The 23,260-nt window shown below is 42.9% G+C and overlaps 1 protein-coding gene across 5 annotated transcripts in view; it reads left to right on the top strand.

Annotated features, from left to right (window-relative positions):
• The window catches only part of CTBP1 (C-terminal binding protein 1), an 873,727-nt gene that overhangs the window by 815,331 nt on the left and 35,136 nt on the right, over positions 1–23,260 (top strand). For all 5 annotated transcript variants that reach the window (XM_077477948.1, XM_077477945.1, XM_077477949.1 and 2 more), the window contains 3 exons: positions 209–339; positions 9,819–9,946; positions 13,960–14,077. In XM_077477948.1, coding sequence (XP_077334074.1) covers positions 209–339; positions 9,819–9,946; positions 13,960–14,077 — 377 coding nt within the window. The remainder of the gene's footprint in view (positions 1–208; positions 340–9,818; positions 9,947–13,959; positions 14,078–23,260) is intronic.

Below are 23,260 nucleotides of genomic sequence, written 5' to 3' on the forward strand. Positions count from 1 at the left end.
CTTACAGTATGCCCACCAGCTGCCTTTCTGTACAGTGTTCTGATGGGACGAAACACAACAGCAAGCCCAGAGCTGCAGAGGAGAGACACTCTGGTAAACCATGTATATTATTTAAAGTATTTAAGCACTAATCCAGGGCTTATAATTTAGTACTGAAACTTAAAGCAGGTTTTGGATTTTGTCTGATGTCTCTAATGTCCTATTCCAGATGAGACAGGGAGCGTTCCTGGTAAACACAGCTCGAGGCGGTTTGGTGGATGAGAAGGCACTCGCACAAGCATTGAAGGAAGGGAGGATACGGGGAGCAGCGTTAGACGTACACGAGTCAGAACCTTTCAGGTAATTTGTGGTTGTTCATTATGCATGAAGTCCTCTCTTACCGTTCAACTTGTTTCTCGATCTGGCCATACACTGTCAGATTTTCGTTTTAATGCACCTAGAAAAATCCTTCCATCACATTTTTTTTTTCTTGCCATCATTAAGTTGGTAAGCATTGTTCAAAAGCCATTACTTTCAATGTTTCTTAGCGAAATTGAAAATTACAAGGTAAATTAACGGTCCAAAAATTTAGAGCACCCCCATTTTTCCAGTTTTTATTGAAATTTACGCAGTTTAATGCCTCAATGGACTCTGAAAGAATAGAACATATAGACCATAGAACAAATAAAAAATTGAACATACAAATTAAATAATTTTCTTTAACAAAATGTCTAACACACTTTAGGCGTTTTTTTTCTACAATGGTAATTAAATATTTGTTGGAAAGTTATTCCCAACACTGTTGCAGAAGTTCCCACAAATGTTTTGCTCTTGTAGGTTGCTTTGCTTTCACCCTTCTGTCCAGTATATCCCAAACCAGCTCGATGGCATTTAAGTCTAGAGACTGAATTAGTTATTCCATGATTTGAAGCTTGCCTGGAGGTATGCTTTTGGTTATGATCTTGCTGTAGGATCAACTGTGCGTATTCCAGACGTGGTGCTGCAAAATGCTGAGGTAGTAGTTCTGGGTGCCATTCCCTCTGTGCAAGTCACCAGCTCTAGATCCAGCAATAGAGCCCCAGACAACTTCCTCCTCCATGTTTAACAGCTTGTCGCACATCGAGGAACCATCCCTCACCTACTCAATGGCGTACAAAAACCCTGCGCAATGAACCGACGGCAAGTCTTTAACATCGGTCCATAAGACCACCATCCAATCTTCAGTAGTTCACTGGCGGTGCTTCATGACCCAGACAAGCCTCTTTCTTATTTTGCCATCTTAGCAATTACTTTTTTTTACAGATACTCAACCTGTTAAACCTGCAGCTCCAAGTCTTCTCTTCACAGTTGAGACTGAGATTTGTTAACTTCGATCAGTGTTAAGCTGTGCTTGAAGCTGTTGTCATATGAGCGGCCTGTCATGCAAGCTGTTTATTCCTGTCAAAACTTGTCTTCCGATTTCTGTTGTGGCTTTGGGCCTGCCAGACCTCCTCCTGTCGGTTTCCTCCAATTTCAAAGTGCCTTTCGATGGTTTAGGAAACTGTACTCACTGACACACTGGCTTTCTTTGCAAGTGTAGGAAAGACCTACACTTTTAAGGGTTATAATGGTCTGTCTGTCTTCCGTTAATTGCCTTTTTCTGGCCATTTTGAGAGCAATATACAACTTCGTGCAGTATGCAACTGTCCAAATATTGCTTAAGTGGGTGTAGTATCTGTCTGCTTTAATACAGACAGAGTGTTTGTAAGTAATCGGCAAAAGTTGGGACACCTCTGAATTATTAGCATAAACGTTCAAGGCTTCGTTTACTTTGCTGCAGAACACTGAGTCGTTAATCCCTTGCTTGTTCCCAGAAAAGGGCCTTTTTGCATAAATCTGAAATGTACATTATTTTTCAGTTTTTGTTAAACTGAAGCTTTTTTTTTTTCACCCTTGGCAGTTTACAGCTTACCTTTTGTACCATTTTACGTTATTCACTGGACTTGAACTGTTTTAAATTTCAATAAAAACTGGAAAAATGGGGATGTTCTAAAATGTATGATCGGTAGTGTAGTATGGTGAGGTCACATGAGAGAACAACCTAATACAAATGAGTATATGCACTAGAGATAGGTGCATAATCTTTGTACAGAAAAAGCATGGTTATCAAAATTATGAGGATTAGCTTGTGTTGTACCAAGCTAATCCTCATAATTTTGATAACTAGGAAGGAGGTATAGGAACTGCAGGAAGAGTGGGTAAGGTAGAAGAAGGGGTAGGTACTGGGCTTGGGAAGGGAAAGTTGGATGGGGCTAAAGTGGGATCAGCCAATTGAGGGAATCATATTAACAGTGGCTGGAACCAGACGACAACCTGTATGAACTGTTATCAACAACCTACATTATACATCAATAGTACCAATGGCATTGTTAAACCAAACATTTCAAATGTTTTTGAACTTGGCTGAAGTTAAGTTTGTAGACAATAACTTTTTCAATTTCACACTGACAATTCAAGGTTTTGGAAGTGCCTACCAAACTAGGAGATGTGGTTGAGTTCCATAACCCTAGTTTAGCTGCCAGGAACAGATGGATAAGAACTGTTCTAAGTTGGTGGGGAATTGACGATGCCCAATGTAGTAATACAAGAGTGGGATCAGGCAATATTTGTGTTCCTTCAATATCAGAAGCTATGCAGAAGATCTTATTCCAATTTGAGTGAAGAGATGTACACATCCACAGGGCATGATATAAAGAACCCATAACTCTGCATTGCCTCCGACATTCGGAAGACCAAGTGGGGTAAACTTTAAAGAGTTTATAAGAAGATGGGTACCAATGATGCATTACCTTTTGATGCAGTTCCCAATGAATGTGCATCTTGAGGCCTTGTGGGTGGATGAGAGCACCAGTGGCGGCTGGTGGTATATTTTTTGGGAGGGCTCCAAAAATGCTCTCTCCCACCCCCCCTCAGTCAGTGTGGGGCACCCCAAGCCCACCCTTATTTGAAGCCAGTTAGAGCCCCGGGCTCTAATCATACACTTCTAAAAAAATAAAAATAAAGGGGGTGAAAAACCTTATTGGAATCCATGTGACCGGTGCCCTGCATGTAGATTAGGGGCCGCGCACATAGATTAAGGGGTTGGCGCCCCGTATGGATGGGCTGCCACTAGAGAGCACCCTCCTTCATGAGATATCAGAAAAGGACATGTCTGATTCCCATTTGCACATCGTAGCAGATTTTGAAAAGACAGTATTTCCATTCATCAAGTTGTAGAACATAGAGATCCCTCTCAGAAGGCACGTGTTATTGGTTAAAAATAGATAGGGGTTGCTACTTCAATATATAAAGAAATTTGATAGTTGTGTAGGCAGTGGCGTATCCTCAGATAGAGAAATTAGTGGTGTATACTCAGAAAAAGTAGCCAGAGGATGTTTAGTTGAATTTGGCAAACAAGCATTTAATATGATTAGTATAGAGATCAGAGAGTAGAGTTGTGTCTTTTGATTTCCAACCTTGGAGGTCAAGACCTGGAATGAAGCAAGTACAGAATATCTATAAGTAGTAACATATTTTTTTTTTTGAGCCCACGGAAACATGGGAAAGTAATAGGAGTTTGGACTATATTTTCAAGTGCTAAATGAAGAGTTGGTGTTCAAAAGCCATTCAATTTATTGCCAGAGCTGCTTTTTGAATGTGAATTTTCCCAAACAAAAAACACATTCAATGTTAGAAAAGTGTTCAAGAAACAAATCTTATTCTGCTCCTTTTAATGGTCTCATGACTATTGTCAAAAAACAAACGATTAGACGATTAGAAAATGAAACACTCTCAAAATGAAATGAAACAACTTTCGAACAAAATTCTACTAGTGTATGGGCAGGTTTATGGTTTAAATAATTTGTAACCCAAAAAAAGTCCTGTTCCTTTTTAAAGCATGTTAAACATCAAAGTGTGTATGCAGTGTCATTAAACAGCATAGAAATCCTGCCTGTTCCTGTGTCCCCCCTACTTGAACTGACCCCACCACGGTAATCATGGCTGCTGATCCATGATACCGTGGTCAGTTTATGTGCCTCCGTCATCCCGCTCTCTGCTGTGAGTCTCTCCCTCTCCCCTTCCCTTTCTGCCTGTTAGTTCCTAATGTGTGAGAGCCGATCTACAAACCCACCCCTCCTGCCACTATTTTGTGTGGCAGTAAAGTTAGTGATTACAGTTACTGCCAGCCCCTCTGTTATAACAATCTATGTTGCACAGTGTCTGTGTTTTTTTTTTTTTTTTTTTTTATAGTTATGTAGCTAAATACTGTACCTTTTTTCACAGCACCACTGTGCTGTCACGTGGCCTCCTGGCTCACATCAGAAGGGAATCCGTGCCCCTCTCGCTGTAGTCCTTAGATCACAGAATGAGAGGGGTGGGATGTGACGTGACCGCACATCGACGATGTGAAATAAGGTATTTAGTTGCATAATTTAAAAAAAACACAGACACTGTGCAACATGGCTTGTTATAATGTAGGGGCCAGCACTAATCGTAATTACTGACTTTACAACCACTTTAAGTTGTATTACTGTTTAAATTGTCTTAGGCTCCATGCACTTTGGCTTAACAAATCACTGCTTCTGCCTGTGGAAGCAACTCAATGCTGTCCTATGTGTCCATGCACGTTAGGGCAATTGCAGGCATATTTTGAGCTCAATGTTTAGAGGCAGGAAAAAAAAACCTTTTGGTTTGCGTTCCTAATTAAAGCTTTCTGGCAAAAAAACCCCACAAAACTCTCCTAAACTCTTCGAAACTTTGGCAGAAAAAAATCATATAGAGTGTTTTTTGTGCAAAGGAACTGGAGTTTTTTTCAACCCAGTGTGCATGGAGCCTAGGAGTTCAAGATGTCTCTTAAACTTAATTTAGCCTGAGTTTGTTAGAGCATTCTTTCTATGCATCAGTATAAACAGAGATCATATCTGATGTAACTGGGATTGAGGTTAAGACTTTCTTCCTAGGCCTTATTTTTATTGTATTATTACCTGGTTGAATAAATCTTGTTCTGAATGGCTCGTGGCAACCATTCAGAGCTCTCCTTTCACTCATATAGGTGCACAGTTCATACTGTTCTACTTTGCATATGTTATAATTGGAGTGGTTTCTGCTTTTGTTGCCTGCCTCAGGAGTGAATGGGCCTGGGCTTCATGAAACTGGGCAAAGCTATGTGCCTGAGACTGTTATAACATTTAATGGCAAATGGCGACAATGCTTCAGGTTGTCTGTTCCCAGAGTAATAAAATGTGATCTTTGTCCACAAGCCCCCAACTGCTCAGTGTTTTCTTTCATCCCACTGCTCATTGTAACTCCTGTTGCTCTGCCAATTGGTGTCTTTTTTGTTTGACCACCTTGCCCTGCGTATGCTGAAGCCTGGAGAGTATCTTAACTTTGTGGTGCAAATTGGACCCTGAAACCCATTAAAAGACAATGATCTTGTGAGAAGCAGAGAAACTCCTGTGATGGGGTAGCCTCAGACTTGAGGTGGCATAAACTGCTGACCGAAGCAAAGATACGGCATGTGTTGAGGGCTTGTAAGCATCATACATCACCTACTCCTTGTCTGTTTCGTTGGAATGTGACCTCTTCAATGTAAATCTTAGGACAATGACCTGACCTTTTCTTTGAGAGGGCTTACAGCATTCTGCAATACAGATATTGCCAAAGCTTCTCTTTAGGCTTCTAATAAAGTGGAACTTGTGTCATCTTCTCCACGGACAAGGGTGCTCCACCTGCTGTAGGCAACTAGCTGCATGGCAATCTGTACTCCAACTGACTTGGGGGGCACTAACTTGCATTAACATCTCTGCCAGTGGTTGAGCCTTTTGGAGACCAGGCCTTGTAAATTCTTCTAAAACCTTCCATGCCCCATCTGTAAAAGTTTATGCCAGCACAACAAAAGTATGGCAAGGAAAACATAAATTAAACTGTTGGATCTGGATGGGTCTGGGTGTCACCTGGGAAGAGGGCATTGTGAAGTGGGTTAGGGAATTTTCCAGAAGATTTGGTGGCCCTTTAATGGATTCTGGAGGTTTCTGAATGAGTGCTGGATGGCAAAGTGGGAGACGGGCATCACTGTTGGAAGTCAGGAGCACTATATAGGTCTGGAGGCACTTCAGAAGGCTGTCGACCACTATGGGAGGTTGAGAGGCACTGCAGAAGGTGAAGAGATTGCCGGGCCTCTCTTCTTCTGGACTGCCAATGACCCCCTGCCCAGTAGTTGAGAACCACTATAAACTTTGAAGTAAGAGTTTGGGGTAAACGGACATAATACTCTCCCCGATGCTGCAGAATCGGTGGGATGCTGTAGCTGTCCATCGTAAGCTCCAAGACAAAGAACTGATCACATGACCGCTAATCGCTCATTCTCTGTCTTCTTGGATCAGAGAGCAGTGACTGTCAGTCACTGCTTTCAGCTCTGCTCCTCCAGCACTCACTGGAGCACTGGACTGTACAGGGAGCAGGTTCAGCTGGAGCCAGCTGCCGATAAGGGTGGATCTGTCTAGAGCCTCAAGCGGCTCTGTGATGTCAGCAGACAGTGGGTTTTAGCCCGCTGTCAGCTGAATTTGGGTCATGGAAGAGGACATGTAGTTGCACTCCCTCGACCTATAACAGTTTTGGCCATACTTTTTTTTTTTTTTTTAAATAACCAGTCATTTTGATGATATGGGGTTTACCCAGCCCCGACCCCCATACAACTCCCCTTCCCCATACAACAAAAAGTGATTGCTTTAACTTCAATACTCTAATTAACTGAAAATCCATGTTGTCTCTAGAAACCTTGTCGGAGCTCAGTAATTGTTTTTGAACTGTGAAGGTGATTATTTGCTGTGGATTATTTTGCACATCAGAAATTGCTGTTAGGCTGCTCAGTAATATTTGGATAGTGAGCAATTCCTGAGCATCCAGCAGTTCTCAGTGGGCGCCATCTTGTGTCTTATCTGAGAGCAGCAGCCTTTAAGAAAAAATTGACATGCGGGAGAGTCTGAAACATCTGTCATGTATTGTACATAACTGACACCTCCAAAGTTATGCTGTGTGGAACCATCTTGTTACAAGGATCGTGTTATCAGCATGTCACATCATTAGGCTTTACAAATCTCAGGCCTTTCGTCTATGGAGGTTTCCCCTGTGTGTCAGCGTGTAGGAGGAGAGGAACAACTATCGCATGCCATCCAAGCAGCAGGGGTAGCTGCAGCTTTTTTTCTGTGCCTTGTTATCCCTGTGTGTGATGTAAGATTTTTTCAGTCTATTACCCATATACATATTTGGCTAAAAAGGGTGGGAAGATTCAGCCTCTACCTTTTTATACATACAAATGTGACAGTTTTAACAGGTAAAAACCCGTAGAAGATTAAGTCCTTGCTACTCCAGACATGAAACCTGCAGGAGCTATTTTCAATTTGGAAGTCCACTTTGTCCATTATCATGAGTGCACTGGGTACATTCTGATTGGTGCACTGTGCTGGCATCTGTCCATTCTCCTTGCTGCACTGGGCTGGGGTCCGTTCACTTTGCTGCACTGCTCTGGGGTCTATTCCAGTTGATGAATTGCAATAGGGTCCATTCACATGGGTGCACTACACTCGATTTCTAAAGTGGGATCTGCTCTAATCCATGCATTGCAATGGTGTCCAATTATATTGGTACACTGCACTGGGGTCTGTTCTCATCAGTGCATTTCAATGGTGTCTCTTCACATTTGTGCACCATACAGGGGTTTGTTGTTGGTGCATTTCAATGGGGGTCCACTCTAGTCAGTGCACTGTGCCAGGGTCCACTCTAGTTGTTGCACTGCAATGGTGTATGTTCACATTGGTGTGCACTATGCTGGGTTTCTTTCTCATCACTGCACTGCTGGGGGATCTGTAATTTGGTATGTTTTGGTGGCCAGTCACACCCTCAATGTCCATCAGGCTGTGTATTCTATAATTTAAAGTGTACCCGTGGGCAGGGGTCCTAAGGAAAACACTTGCAAGAGCCCCCAAAGGTGGGCTGAGACTGCTTAACCTGTACCAGAATCCACCATCCCAGTAACCAGCCACCTCACTCCCATTGACAAGGATTTGTATGTTTCATTTGAATACTAGGAAGCTGTACTCTGGACTGAACCTGTACTTTTCTCCAGAGGCCTCGCTCAATCTTCTGTGAACCCAATATTGGTGTTCCAGTTGCTAGGGAAGGAGCTCAAGCACAAGAACGCTTTCACTACCAGGGTCTCCCTAACCTTTGCCAAGTCACTGCTTCCAAACCGGCTGGCTGCTTATACACTCAACACTGGTATGGTAGTCCTTAGCAATGGCAATATAGCATCCTCTGCATCCTCTGCCTTCACTGCCCATGAGACATTGGCACTGTATCGTCTCATCATGTCCCCTTTTTAAGCCCAGTTCATTGTGATATGTCGTACATGCATTGCACCCCTTTAAGATTGCCCTAAAGTTCAAACAAGACCAAGTTGAATAACCATAAATATTCTTTACTGAAGATTTTCAAAAGTAACAGTGTACGTGGTGGTATCTTCAATACACATAACTATGCATGTTCTTTTAAGTGCCCCATAGCTGTTCTACTGGTGCCCCTAAATACTTACTTTGAGGTAGTTATACCTTGTAATGCTGAGAGTCCCTAAATCCATTTAGCAGTGGAATAAATCCACATCCTTGGTATCCCATTAGGTCTCCCGCAGGGGTGGTCAAGTTCTGGAATTAGTTTATCTCTTTAGCATTATTCTGTTCCTTAAGTGGGGAGGCCTGGAACCCTACCTTTGACTGTCTTATTGCAACTCCTGAGAGGTGGTTCCATCCCTTTTTGTGTATTTACCCCAGCAGAGGGTGATGCGTCCCCAAAAAGCCTGGGAAAACCTGGCGAGCAGCATTTTACTCTCGCCTCCTAGGGAGTACCACCTCAGCAGGGCAGGCACACCTAAACCGTGCAATAAACTCACATTGGGGTATACAGTTTTACAAAGAGGTGCAAAGTAATCATAACTTCATAAGTCAAACAAGAAAAAGAACACAATACAGTAAACCTCTTGGAAGCAGCTGCTTACATACCTATGGCCCAAAGGTTGTTGTTTTTTTTGAGAGATATGATGGAGGATTAGAACCCTTGTCGGGCGTTTATGTCTGTCTACCCATTGCAGTGATTCACATTTGTCTTGGTGACCATTGCCACCAAGAGAAAATGAGGGAAATTCAAAATGTTGGTTATTACAGGGACAGGTGGTGTGGTGAAATCTTCTATCGGAACACCTGTTTTGATTATGGTCTAAGAGGATTTGTCCTGAGCATAATGCTGCAATCAAAGTAAAATTAGATAAGGTCCTATTATAAAGTTATTTCTATAGACGCGTCTTTTACTTTGTGTTACATCTTTGGGACAGAAAGTTGAGAGGAATCTCAAAAAAAAGGAGACTCAAATCAAAAAGAAACATGCATTTGTTATGTTTTACACATATTGCTCGATGTGCAAATTAGCAAACAAGTGCTCAAGATTTGTATGGACAAATATTTATGCATGATATTTTAAGTCTGTAAACTTTGTGCATGCTATTAAAGTGATGGGTTTTAATCCCTGAGCGTGCAATATTTTTCACATTGGCTTTTGGCACTTTCTATAAATGTTCTCTCAACATAGCCTGCAACCTGGGCTTACACTAATCTCTCCTCAACTTTATAATAGGAACTTTATCTAATTTTACTTTGATTGCAGCATTATGTACAGGACAAAACTTACAGGTCCTCTTTGTATTTGAGAAGTTGTAGAGCTTAGTGAAGTTCTTCGGTATTTTCTGTCTTAGTAATGACAACTTTTACTTGCAGTTTTTCTCAAGGTCCATTGAAAGATGCACCTAACCTCATCTGCACACCACATGCGGCCTGGTACAGTGAACAGGCTTCCATAGAGATGAGAGAGGAGGCAGCGAGGGAGATCCGCAGAGCCATTACAAGTAAGGATGACTGCCACCTTGACTGACACTGGTCATTTTAGTAGGCTTTAGAGGAGTACATGTTTTGGGACCAGAGAACATCCAGAATCTGAAGTTAAAGTAACACTGAATTCTGGTTAATGGATTCTATTCAAGTATGTGTTATTAACGCAAAAAAATGTACCTTCTACTGCTCTCAGCCTTCTCCAAAATCCTATTTTGTTTGCTGCTCTAATCTAACTTGTTAGAGGGTGACTACATTCATTCTCCATAGTCCCACTGTATGTAGTAACGTAGTCACCCTCTCTTGCTGACTCCCGAGATGGACTTTGGGATCTGTAGTATGAATAGAGCAGTTAGAGCGGTGCACTACTCCTTTCAAACAAATGTTTGGGGGGGGGGGTTTGATTGTATTATGTGTTAATCTTAATCTTTTGGATATGTCAGTGTGTGAGGATCACACACAGCCTGTCGATGTTTTTGTTTTTTGTCCTTCATATCAGAACTCCCCAGACAAGTTTATAGAAAAGAAAATTTACTTGAAGGTCATAAGGTGGTCACGAGCAGGTCCAATGTTCAGGTCAATGAATTGTGACCTCATAAGATTCTCCAACTGATGTTAAAACCCAGCTGCATTTGCCTATTTATGCACGACCAAAGCCTGTTGGTCCTGCCTGCGCATCTGTCAAATTGCTGCTAGTTCAGTAGCGTCGCTATGGGGGTGCGGGCAGGTGACACCTGCCAGAGGGGTCATTCCATCAAATAGCACTGTAGCAGGCTAGAGGGGGGAGAGCCGCACTGATACACTAGACTGCTTAGTGGCCTACTGCCTGACCTGTTGTGTCTCCACAGCAGCTAGACAGTGCACTGTGGCAGGATAGCAGTAGGAGGGGCGAACAGAGCACTGTGGCAGGTTATCTGGGTGGTGGGAACAGAGCACTGTGGCAGGTTATCTGGGTGGTGGGAACAGAGCACTGTGGCAGGCTATCTGGGTGGTGGGAACAGAGCACTGTGGCAGGCTATCTGGGTGGTGGGAACAGAGCACTGTGGCAGGCTAGCTGTGGGTGGTGGGGACAGAGGACTGTGGCAGGCTAGCGTTGAGTGGTGGGGACAGAGCATTGTGGTGGGGACAGAGCATTGTGGTGGGGACAGAGCACTGTGGCAGGCTAGCGGTGAGTGGTGGGGACAGAGCACTGTGGCAGGCTAGTGGTGGGGACAGAGCACTGTGGCAGGCTAGTGGTGGGGAAAGAGCACTGTGGCAGGCTAGCGGTGGTTGGTGGGGACAGAGCACGGTGACAGGCTAGCGGTGGGTGGTGGGGAAAGAGCACTGTGGAAGGCTAGCGGTGGGAGGTGGCGACAGCACTGTGGCAGGCTAGCGGTGGGTGGTGGGGAAAGAGCACTGTGGCAGGCTAGCGGTGGGTGGTGGGGAAAGAGCACTGTGGCAGGCTAGCGGTGGGTGGTGGGGAAAGAGCACTGTGGCAGGCTAGCAGTGGGTGATGGGGCCAGAGCACTGTGGCAGGCAAGCGGTGTTTGGTGGGAACAGAGCACTGTGGCAGGCTAGCGGTGGGAGGTGGGGACAGAGCACTTTGGCAGGCTAGCGTTGGGTGATGGGGACAGAGCACTGTGGCAGGCTAGTGGAGGGTTAACGTCATGTTTAACGCACCAGGTGACACCAACCCTAGTGATGCCATTGTGCTCATTTAGTGTGTCTCCTCCCCTTTTAACCTCGCCTAGCAGCCCCAGGTATCTCTTCTGCACATCTGTGTCCCCTGCCTTATGTAATCCAGTGCTTCCATCTCTTCCCCACATTCTGCCTCTGCACCCTCAGCCACCAAAAATATGCTAAATATTATTTCACGTTCATCTGACTTAAAAAAACAGAGCAAATTACGTCAACTTTAATAGCTGACATTTATGTGTAACCAGAATGTTGGTTTTATATGTCTCTAATGACATTAGTTAATAAAGTTTTTATTTTTATTTTTTTCCTATATACCTCCAGTTTAAAGGAATTGGCACATACAGTGCAAAAAAGTGTAAAACCATACCACAAGTAAAAGAAAGCAATAGGTTTCTGGGTTGTGTCATTTTATGCATTTAAAGTGGAAGTTCATCCTAGAAATACTTTATGAACAATAAACAACCACATAACACATGTACCTTGATAAATGCATGGCACCATGTGTGACATCTGTCCATCTGTCCAGCAATCCGCCTTGGAACCTGCTGGCCATTTATGAGCAATAACATGCAAGGCCCATTCACACCATGTGCAGTTACCTGTGTTTTGTCTCACTGGATGAGTTTATATGAATTCAAGAGATATGTGGTGAAATGCAGCGTGTTTGCATTTTATCACACAACAATGCACAGAAATGTACTGCACCACAAAGCACCTCACTTACAACAATTAGGTCAGAAGGGACTGTCTTTATATAAAATGAAAAAAAAGGATATAAATGCACAGAAATGTACATGCAAGAGCCGGTTCACACCATGAATGCTATGCGATTTGAATGCGATCCGAGTGCAGCAAGATATCAGCCCATTCATTATGATGCACTACTTTAAGCCCAAGTTCATACCATGAATTGCACGGGAATGTGCTCGGCACATGCATCTCAGTGCAGTACGATTTGAGCCCATTCATTCATGACCTGTGTTTTGGTGTTGACTTAACATTGACACCTGTTGCCGATTACAAATGCAGTGCGGTATGAACTGCAATCCATGTGAGTTTCTCGCACCGTGTTTTAGTGTGAACCTAGGTTAAAAAAAACATACAGCAGTACCATATGATCCAGTGCAGGCAAACCTAATGTGTGTGACCTGGATTTGGGGTGGCGTTAAAGTGAAAGATGGAACTTCTGCTGTCCGGATTCCTCCCCCCTCCAGTGTCACATTTGGCACCTTTCAGAGGGGGGAGCAGATATCTGTCTAATACAGGTATTGGCTCCCACTTCCGGCGAAAGATCTCTGCAGTATCCTCGGTGATCTACGCCCCCCCCCCCCCCCCACTGTCTGCTGGGAGACGCACGGGTCACATAAGACAGCAGGGACCACTCAGAACGTGCAGCGCGACTTGCGCATGCGCAGTAGGGAACCAGGCTGTGAAGCTGCAAGGCTTCACTTCCTGATTCCCCTACCAGCAATGCCGGCGCCTCCACCCGGAGCTGAGGGACGGGTTGGCTTCAGGTGAGGACAGTCGCAGGCGCCCTGGACAGGTAAGTGTCCTTATTTTAAAAGTCAGCAGCTGCAGTAGTTGTAGCTGCTGCCTTTTCATTTCTTTTTCAGGAGGAACTCCGCCATAAGGTAAAGCTGATACCTTCTGCAGGTCTCAAGTGCAGTGCAGTGCGGTGTAGGAATGTACATGGAACTCAGGTTTCCTGCACTGCGTTCTGGTGTAAGGCTTAATTTAGACGTGTGCGGGTGCAGGACTCGCAGCGGTTTCCCCAGCCAAAACGCTGTACTCCTTTACAGACAAGTGGGGCGTTCATTCTTAATTACACCCCCACGCATCTAAGCGCGCAGTGCATTTGCGGGTCTGGAAAATGGCATGGTGCAAAAGGCACCATGCAATTTCCCTGTGGCAGCAGTTTTTAAAAGGTGCAGGGACCTTTTTCCTGCATTTTCACTTGAATGGGCTGCATGCCCTGCAGATGCAAGCTGTACCAACTGCTTAGACGTGAATCTAGCCTTAGCTGGTCTTGAGTACACAGAAATGCATGGGACTGCAAGCAAAGAAGGAAGTGCTTTTATAGCTTTTTTTTTTTGTGTTTACTTTAGTATGAACTGGCTGTAAAAGGCTGCTTCAAGTTAATGTTTTACATGTGTATGGGTCTAAAGATGTGTGCTTGCCCAAGAGTTTAGGTATAAGTGGTTAGATTTAGTTGTTACATATTTATTGGTAATTCAATCCAGGATTTAAGTCCAAATTGAATATATATTAATGGAGTAAATGTATATAAAATATTTTAATAAAACGTGCATATATAAATCTTTAATGTCTGAATCCATTTTACTCATCTTAACAGGTCGTATCCCTGACAGCCTGAAAAACTGTGTCAATAAAGATCATTTAACTGCAGCAACACATTGGGCCAGTATGGAGCCAGCTGTGGTCCACCCAGAATTGAATGGTGCTACATACAGGTAAAGGTGGACTCTCAGTGGATGGGTGTAATCAGTGGCTGGTTGTAATAGCTGGGTGGTGGCATATATCTACATTGTGTGCAGTAGAGGGCTTTTAACTGCCTAATGCACCAGACGGGCTTTATTGCCTATTGTGGGGTCATTGACCTGTTGATGGTGACAGGTAGTTAGTGACCAACCCGGTTTTGCCACCAACTCCTCAGCATGTCCACATCCCACCCATTCACCCAGCAGCACGCAGGTCTAAAAGCTGGTAGGCCTTCTGTCTTCCCTCAAGTGTGCCACAGTGTGCCAGGTGAGGCAACCAGTACAACTTGCAGGGGGTGAATGGTGGGCACTGCTGTGTGGTCATTGTGCCTGTTCAGAAGAAGCAGGTGGAGATTGAGCATCTAGAAAGGATGCAGAGCAAAGTCGTGACAAACCTGGAAGAAAAACAGTCTTGCTTAGAACATGGAGTCAAAGAAGCAGTAGTTCTGATATCGCATTCTGATTCTGTCTCATTAAGGCAATGGACTAGAATTCTAACATGTTTTGTGCCACCTATCCCCCAGCCCAGGTGCCCCTTTCTCCTTCCATGTTTCCCTCTATGCATTACATGCTGCTGACTCCTGAACTCTGCATGTGTACTACTGACTTCTGCATTAACGTTGCATGCTACTGATCTCTGGGTTACTGCTCACCCTTGTATTCTGCCCTACATACTAATGGCCCCTGCACTCTGCATTAAACACTATTGGCCCTTGCACTCTGTGTTACATGCTATTGGCCCTTGCATTCTGAATTGCATACTATTGACCCCTGCGTTACATACTATTGACCCCTGCGTTACATACTATTGACCCCTGCGTTACATACTATTGACCCCTGCGTTACGTACTATGGACCCCTGCACTCTGTTTTATTACTGACCTCTAAAGGTTTCTAATCTTCCTACTTTTTAATTAAGCCCTGCTAGGTTATTGCCTGGCAATCTTTGATATCTTCCATGTTTAGGTAAATATCCTAAATCTCCACCTCTCCAAGGTTGCCTACCCTTGACTTTGTGTATGTAAATCTTCCCTCCAGCAGCGGACATGGTACCTACTCTGCCTGACAGTAGTGACACTGCCAACATTATTGTCAAGTAGACAGCTGCAGGAAAAAAAACACAGGGCAGCGACACTTTCTCACCCCCCTCCACTCCCACCCCTTCCTTCCTTTTTTGTCCTAGCTCTGCTGCCAGATACAGAAATAGGTAAAACATACAGAACGTGGTTTGAAAACCAGTAGGTCAGGTGAAATTAAGATAGACAGATGGGGGAAATGTGTTATATTTTTTTATTTTTGAGTATCTCTGCTGCTAGAGTTGGGTGATTTGAGCTCTGATGGGTTCAAATTAGCATATGTGATTTGACTTGTGTGCCACATTTGAGTGTTGTAGCACTGAAGGCTAATCCTGTAATGTTGTTTTTGCCCTGAAACAAGAATTTGCATCAGAGAATGGATGTTTTCATAAGAAGTGTCCCTGCCTCTCCTACAGTATAAGCCATACCTATTCATATCAGAAATTCTGCTCCATTGACCTTATCAAAGATGGACGTCTCTTGGTGTCTCTGTAATTTTATTTTTTCTATTCCACTTCCTTTTCGTCTGACAGTTATGATCATGTAGAAGCTTAGTACCTGCCCTTTAACTCCTCCTGCAGTTACACTCTTCTTTCAGTAAGACTCCTACTGCTCCTCTAGCTTCCATATTTTGATATACATATATTCATGATGGCTTTAATATTTAATAATGACAGGGACTGGAAGTGGCGTTAAGCGCTGCCTTTTATAGTCTTGTAATATTGATCGAGCGTCTGGCTGTCCCAGAGGTAAAGATTACTCGCCTCTTAGAGGAATATGAGATTAGGGGAGAGTTCATATATTGATTTATCATCTGAATTATCATCATCGTTCTGATCTGTCATCATTCCCCATTGCAGCACAAAGTTAAAGATCACATCTTAAAAGCAGGCTTCACTATGGCATATGTGGCTATGGATTCAGAGCACGCTACATAATATTAGTGAATGGAGTGATGTGCTGAGGTGGGACCATTCTAAGACTTGTTGCAGGCAAAATTCATGTTTGCATACAATAATACTGTTTCTACTGGAAATTGAGGAGTTTTCTCTGAGATAAATGTAAATTTGATATCTAGTTTGGCTTCTAGTTTTTAGCAGAGCAGTTCCCCTATAAAACATTCCCTGTATGCTCTTGTTGATCTAAAGCACCACCTGCAGTTGAAGCATTATAAAAGGTCGAAATAGATCTATTTCCAGCCAAAATTATTTTAGTTAGAACACTTGTTGTTTTTTTTTTATTTCTTGTTAAAGGAGTAGTATGGCCAAAGCTCATTTGTAGGCACTTTGTTCTGCACTCCTGTGGCCCATAGTCAGTCGGCTGATGTCACTGAACTGGCTTGGACTCTGGAGGGCTCCCAACAGGGTTGCCACCTCATCCCTTTAAAACTGAACACAGTACAATGTTTATAGTGAAATATTGAAAAAAAATTTATAGTTATGAAAATAAGCAAAAATCTATGATTAGGGAGATTTCCACTTGTTTCCACAAATCAACAATTAACTCAAATTAGTTTTTTGCGCTAATTTTAAGAAAGGAATACAAAAAGATGTGCAAAATATATATTTACTAAAAATCTGTGCAAAATAATATAAAAATATAACTGGTGATAAACACAGAATATGATAAACATTCCAACAATATATGGATAATATCAATGAAAGAGAATATAACCACAAGCTTTTGTTTCTGTTACTCGGTGGTTCAACCGACTGTGAAAATAACAAGGTGTTGATTTGAATATGTGACCTCTCTCTCATATAACAGACCTTGCAAGCTTAGATTACTCTTTAAAACACATGGACAAACTGTTATAACATGTATGTCTACTTGGTGATGGAACCAAGACTTTAGTTAACTACCTGACATCCGCGCTATGGCCAAATGACAGCCACAGTGTGGATGTGAATTCCCGGGAGCGCGCTGTGATCACCGAGTCACTGAGCCCCTTACCATGTGATCAGCTGTAAGCCAATGACAGCTGATCGCATGATGTAAACAAAAGTTCAGTGATAGTTTTTTCTCTCCTCACGCTGACAGCGGAGGAGAAAAAAAAAGCCGATCACCGGCTTATCTTAAAGGGACATCAGTCCCTAAGAGGAAGAGGAAATTATGCCTCATTTATACTGACCAACAGTGCCCACAAGTGCCACCTATCGATGCCCACCAGTGGTACCAATCAGTGCCACCTAGAAGTGCTGCCTATCAGTGTAATCGATCAGTGCCCATCACTGCCACCCATCATTGCCACCTGTCGGTGCCCATCAGTGCCGCCTCATCAGCGTACATCAATGACAGACAAAAATTACCCATTAGACCCCTTTCACACTGGGGCGTTTTTCAGGCGCTTTAGCGCATGTAAAGCGCTTGAAAGAAGCCAAATCTGCAGTCCCAATGTGAAAGCCAAGTGCTTTAAGAGCTCTTTCACAATGTCAGCGCCCGAAAAACGCTCGTAAAGTGCTGCTTAAACTAGCAGCGCTTTACCAGCGTTTTTCGAGCGTTATCGGGGCGCTTTTAAGCCCTGCTAGTGGCCAAATAAAGGGTTAAAAGCGCCCACAAAATGCTGCTGCCAATAGCGTTTTTCAGGCGTTTTACAGGCGCTTCCCATTGATTTCAATGGGAAGGGGTGCTTTAGGAGCATTGTATTCACCGCTCCAAAAGCGCTGCAAAGAAGCTGCTTGCAGGACTTTTTTTGACTCCCTGCCAGCGCAGCGCCTCAGTGTGAAAGTACTCGGGCTTTTACATTGGGATTGCAGTTGCAGCTTCTTTCAGGCGCTTTTTTTAACGCTAAAGCGCCTGAAAAACACCCCAGTGTGAAAAGAATCTCGGTGTGAAAGCACTCAGGCTTTTACATTGGGATTGCAGTTGCGGCTTCTTTCAGGCGCTTTTTTTAACGCTAAAGCGCATGAAAAACGCCCGTGTGTGAAAGGGGTCTTATAACAATTTAAAACAAAAAAAGTAAAAAAAAATGTGGTCTTTTTAATTAAGAAAAATAAATACAAATCGCACAGGTGATCAAATACCACCAAAAGAAAGATCTATTTGGAGGGGGGGGGGTATTTAAAAATTTCATTTGTATAGAGTGTTGTATGACCACGCAATTGTCATTCAAAGTGCGTCAGCACTGAAAGCTGAAAATTGGTCTGAATAGGAGGGGGGTTTAAGTGCCCAGTAAGTAAGTGGTTAAGGTAAAGACCATTTCCACTGAGTTATTTTATTTGAAATGTACATAATCACTGAACCATTTACTAAAACTTAAAATCGGCTTAAATGAGATGATACAAACAGGTGTATCCTTCTCTTTAATTTAAAAAGGAAAACAATTCGTACTGCAGTTGGAATTATATTTCAATTCAAATCTGTAGGCTACAAGGACTAATTTGTTTAGTTATATGCATGTTCAAACAATTTCCTACAGATAATTAGAAATCTATACTTTACCAGAAAACTCTAAATCCTTGAGAGATGTCAGCTACTTGGGATGCCTTAGTATACCTCCTCCTTGATTTTTCCATTCTCCTTCTCCTCTTTTTTTTTCTTCTTGCTATCTGTATACAACCTTTTATTCCCCCCCCCCCCCCCCCGAAAGTGGGTGTGTATTTACTTTTCACTTAATGACGTCAAATTACGTGTTTACTATGTCACCATGGCATCACTGTCTAGGAAGCCATATTGGACTTTTTACAGAATTACCTACCACGAGGGGGCAGTGTTGTATCGAAAAATATTTTGGAAGCTTACTTGAAATGTTAAAATATCACCCCAAATAACTTTTGACATACTCTTAGAAGATTGTAAATATAACGAGCTGTCTATTTTATGTCAGACTTTGCCAGACTTTCATCTCTTCATGAGATATTTGGCTTTAAGAAAGTTTAAATAAGTTAATTCTTGCTCTAAATACCTTGATAGTTATGTCATTGGCTTCTCAAAATACAATTATTATTTTACATGCAAATTCACTCCTATTCATAGTGTTTAAAACCTGCTATGCTCATACTAATATATATACTAATCTATATCAATAAGTAATATCAAACACTCTATCATGAATATATGTATGAATTTTGTAAAATTATTAAATTAAGTAGATACATATAAATTATTACTAATACCATTACTAGTAAATAATAAGGCTTGTTTAGAAGACAGTTTTAGAATAAGCCCCTTTTCCTCTGTGGTAAGAGAAAAGAGAGAAATTATATGTCTGTTCATTGTTCCCTTGAAACATGAGTCATCAGTCTGATAACATAAATATTGGCCCCATGGCTAGTTCCTTTTCTTGTCTGGCTGTCTGGAATTTTCAAGTGTTATCATGTGGGAGAATAGGTGATTAGGTTTTAAACATTTCTCTTAAGAGACCCTATTCATAAACCTGCATTCACCCTTTTACAAATGGTTTCTAAGTTGCTCATGAAATTACATGTATAATAATGGGCTTTAGGCCTTAGAAATTCTCTTTATTCCCAATAGTTCTGACATGTTCTGTGGCTGATAAAAGTGGTCATTTAAACTCGGTGACTTATCTGAAATAAATTCGCCTCAACCTTGTAATTCATATGTGTTCGGTTTTAAGGGATGAGGTGGCAACACTAGCTCCCAGCTTTAATGTTGGGATCCACCCAGATGTTTGGGCCGACAGCTAGCTCAGCCTCTTGGTGCTCTGCAAAGAGCCTGAGCCAGCCCCTTCCTCCCCTCCACAACCTGGTGCTCCAGTGAGCCGAGAAATGTTGAGGGACGCTGACATACTGGCTCACTGAACACTGAGATCTGACCAATCGGTGCTCTTTGATCACCCAGATATTGAAGTACAGTAGGCAGGGGACAGATGCAGCATCCACATTGGCGAATATGGATGTATTTTTTTATTTTTTTTAAAACCCTTCTCTTTTAAAGTGTGTTTGAAGGCTGAAGGTTTTATACCCTAAAGCATTATATGCATGAAGGTAGGTAAAAAAAACTGTAGTTTAGCACCCCCCCCGCAATTCCCGCTGCTGTCATTCATAGCCAGTGAGGAGAGAGAGGGGTGGGGCCGAGCCACTGCTGTTTGTGAATGGACATGCAGAACCATATCTCCGGAGCAAGCCTGCTTGGGTGCACCTATTGCAAGCTGCTTGCTTTGGGGGCACTGGCAGGAGGGAGGGGCCAGGAGCATTAGCGGGGGACCTGAGAAGATGGGGACTGCTCTGTGTAAAACCTCTGCACAGAGCAAGTATGACATGTTTCTTAAAAAAAAAAAAAGACATTGTTATTTAAGTAGATTCTTCTGTAAGATTTTAGGTCTGTTTTAATATTTTTTTGTTTTGTTGGTTGAAACTGCTTCTCTCCACATACAAGTCTATAGGAGTGCCAAAGCATCTTGCGCAGGTCAAATGTACCTGCAATGAATCCTGAATGATCTCAACAATGTCTCAAACTGAAGGCAAAAGTGGGCCTATGGACATACAGTAACCCTAAGCCCACCACTGTTTTGCAGTGTGTTTGTGTGAACTAAAGCCATTGTAAATAAGGCAAATTGCCTTTTTATATTGAGACTTCTTGGACACCAATGCTGCTGCTGTGAATGAGCCCTGGTTTTAGAACTGTAGCAGCCAGTGAGAACACGCTGCTTTAAAAGCCCTACAGTGTGGGGGTCAGCAACCTGTAGATTGCGATCTACCAGTTGATCATGGACAGATGACTGGTAGATTACGATCTGGGCTTGCTGACCCTCCATTCCAGAGCATCAAACAGAGTGCAATGCAGAGGGACTACTTGTAAAGTTGGAGTTATAATGGGGAGCAAGAGCTGAATAAGCCGATGTCGCCTCTGTAGTGCTGGCTCTTGTCCCATGTGAAGTGATATCAACTGCACTCCGCCTTTTATCCTGGCTAGAGGTCTCCAGAGTGGTGCCAGCAGCAGGAAAGAAGAGATCTTCAGGTCAGTGTGAAGAAATACACTGGGCATAATAGTATAGGGCTGCTTTCACACTGATGTTCTGCTGTTTACCCACACCGCGGGTGCAGTGCAGTGTACCTGAAGCTTTCCCGTGGGTTTGCTGCACTTAACCATAGACTTCTATTATATCCTGTGGGTTTGGTGCACTTTATGAAAGGATTTTACCACCTTGCCCAACTTTACATGTGAACGAACCCTAAGGGTACTGCTGCTCATTTACAAGTACAACAGGCACTGCTGCTCCTCTGAATAGGGATCTAAGTGTGTTTTAGAGGTGGTGAGGAGGCGATTCGTTGCCACCTCCACCACCTGATTCAAACCCATGATTTCTGTGCAATGCACGCGATTTCAACACGGTAGTATGGCAATTAGAGGTTTAAAATGGGTGTCAGGAGGTAACACTGTGCCCAGTGATCTTTTCCCATGTTGTTCAGGTGAATCTCTGCCTCTTTAAGGTTGCCTACCACTGCTACAGAGGTTCTAAGCCAGGGGTGTCCAACCTTTTGACCTTCCTGGACTAAATTGGAAGAAAATAATTTGTCTTGGGCCACACATGAAATACACTTTTAATAAGGATAGATGATCAGAAAAAGTCAGGCAGATCACAAGTTAACGATCACTGATATAGAAAATGTACCTATGGCCCCTTTCACTCAGGCTTTCCTATCAGGTCCACCTGTCAGTTTTTAAGGCAGACCTGATCGGACCCTTCATTCACTCCTATGGAGCGATGGATATCAGCGATGACATGTCTGCTGATACACGCTGCTATCCTATTCAATCCGATCTGTAAAATTCAGTCAGATGGTGACTATTTTCCATCCCTCTAGCGCAGTGATTCTCAACTCCTGTCCTCGGGACGGATTAACTGAAATACATCACAGGTGATATCATTTGCCACTCAGTGGTTGCAGTATTCTAGTCTGCATCTCCCCAAGGTAATACTAAAAATCTGGCCTGTTAGTGGGTCCTGAGGACAGGAGTTGAGAACCACTGGTCTAGCAGATCGGATGAAAATGGACAGGCGATCCATTTTCATCAAATCTCCCCACAGGTCCTTCTCCGCACAGTGAGCGACGATGGACCTGAGCAAAACAGAGTCCGCCAAAGTGGACCGCCTGTGTGAAAGGACCCAAACTGGGTAATAAAACTTAATTTTTATTTATTGTAAAAGAGGGAAGCATAACACTAATGTGATATTTGACACTTTTTGATAAACTCATCAGTATCTGGTTGGAAGGATGTAGTCGCAATTCTCAATGAATTCTCAAAGTGCCCTTCAGATATTTTGGTTCTAATTTTGCCGTTCGTGTGCTTCATCCTTGCAAATAGTTGCGCAAAAATATACTGTTGGTACTGCTGAAAACTGATGACTTGCATAAGGCGTGATTGTGAAGAGTGGGATATTTTTTATTTGAAAAGATAAAAGTTCTAAAAGTCCAGTAAAGAGACAATGTACATTTTTTTTTCAAAGTGTAAATGCATTTAAAAATAATAAAGAAATGTTTAAGTAAGTTTTTACAATTTTGTGCTGGGCTACATCCATAGCCATCTTGGGCCCGCAGGTTGGACAGCCCTGATCTAAACATTCCTCACTCAAACCAGATCTGTGTTTGGCAGGGATTCTAATTTTACTGGTGCATCCATATAATGAAGTTGTGGTCTGAGTGGTAAATATGGCGGGTTAAATGCACTACAGCATGCTACTCAGTTGTCTTACTGTACAATTATTTTAAAAAAAATGTTAAGCTTGTTTTGAATGCATGCATTTGTTTTCTACTTGATGTTTAAAGTGGTTGTAAACCTCAGTCATGAAATCTGAACAAAGCACATCTATCTGTAGTGTTTACTTGTCTATCTCCAAAGCTCTAAGTTGTTTCGCTCTGCAGATTTGTTCCTCTGTTATCAGCACGGGTCCCTTCTGAGAAGATTTCCTGACACATGAGATAAAATTTGTGCCGGAGAAGGAGATAAGCATACAGCTTGTCTATTCAGAATACATTTCTGCCTGTTCTTTCATTCCTCTGCCTATGTGGAGGGTGGTGTGTCCCTTTCCTCTAATCAGCTCTCAGTGTTTAAGAGTAGAGATGGGCTAGGGCGTGTTCAAAATCCCACCTGCCCGATCCCGCCAGGAAGCCGACAC

The sequence above is a fragment of the Lithobates pipiens genome, unplaced genomic scaffold (genome assembly GCF_037356315.1).
Source record: "Lithobates pipiens isolate NorthernLeopardFrog02 unplaced genomic scaffold, aLitPip1_a1.2 Scaffold_13, whole genome shotgun sequence".
Lineage (NCBI taxonomy): Eukaryota > Metazoa > Chordata > Amphibia > Anura > Ranidae > Lithobates > Lithobates pipiens.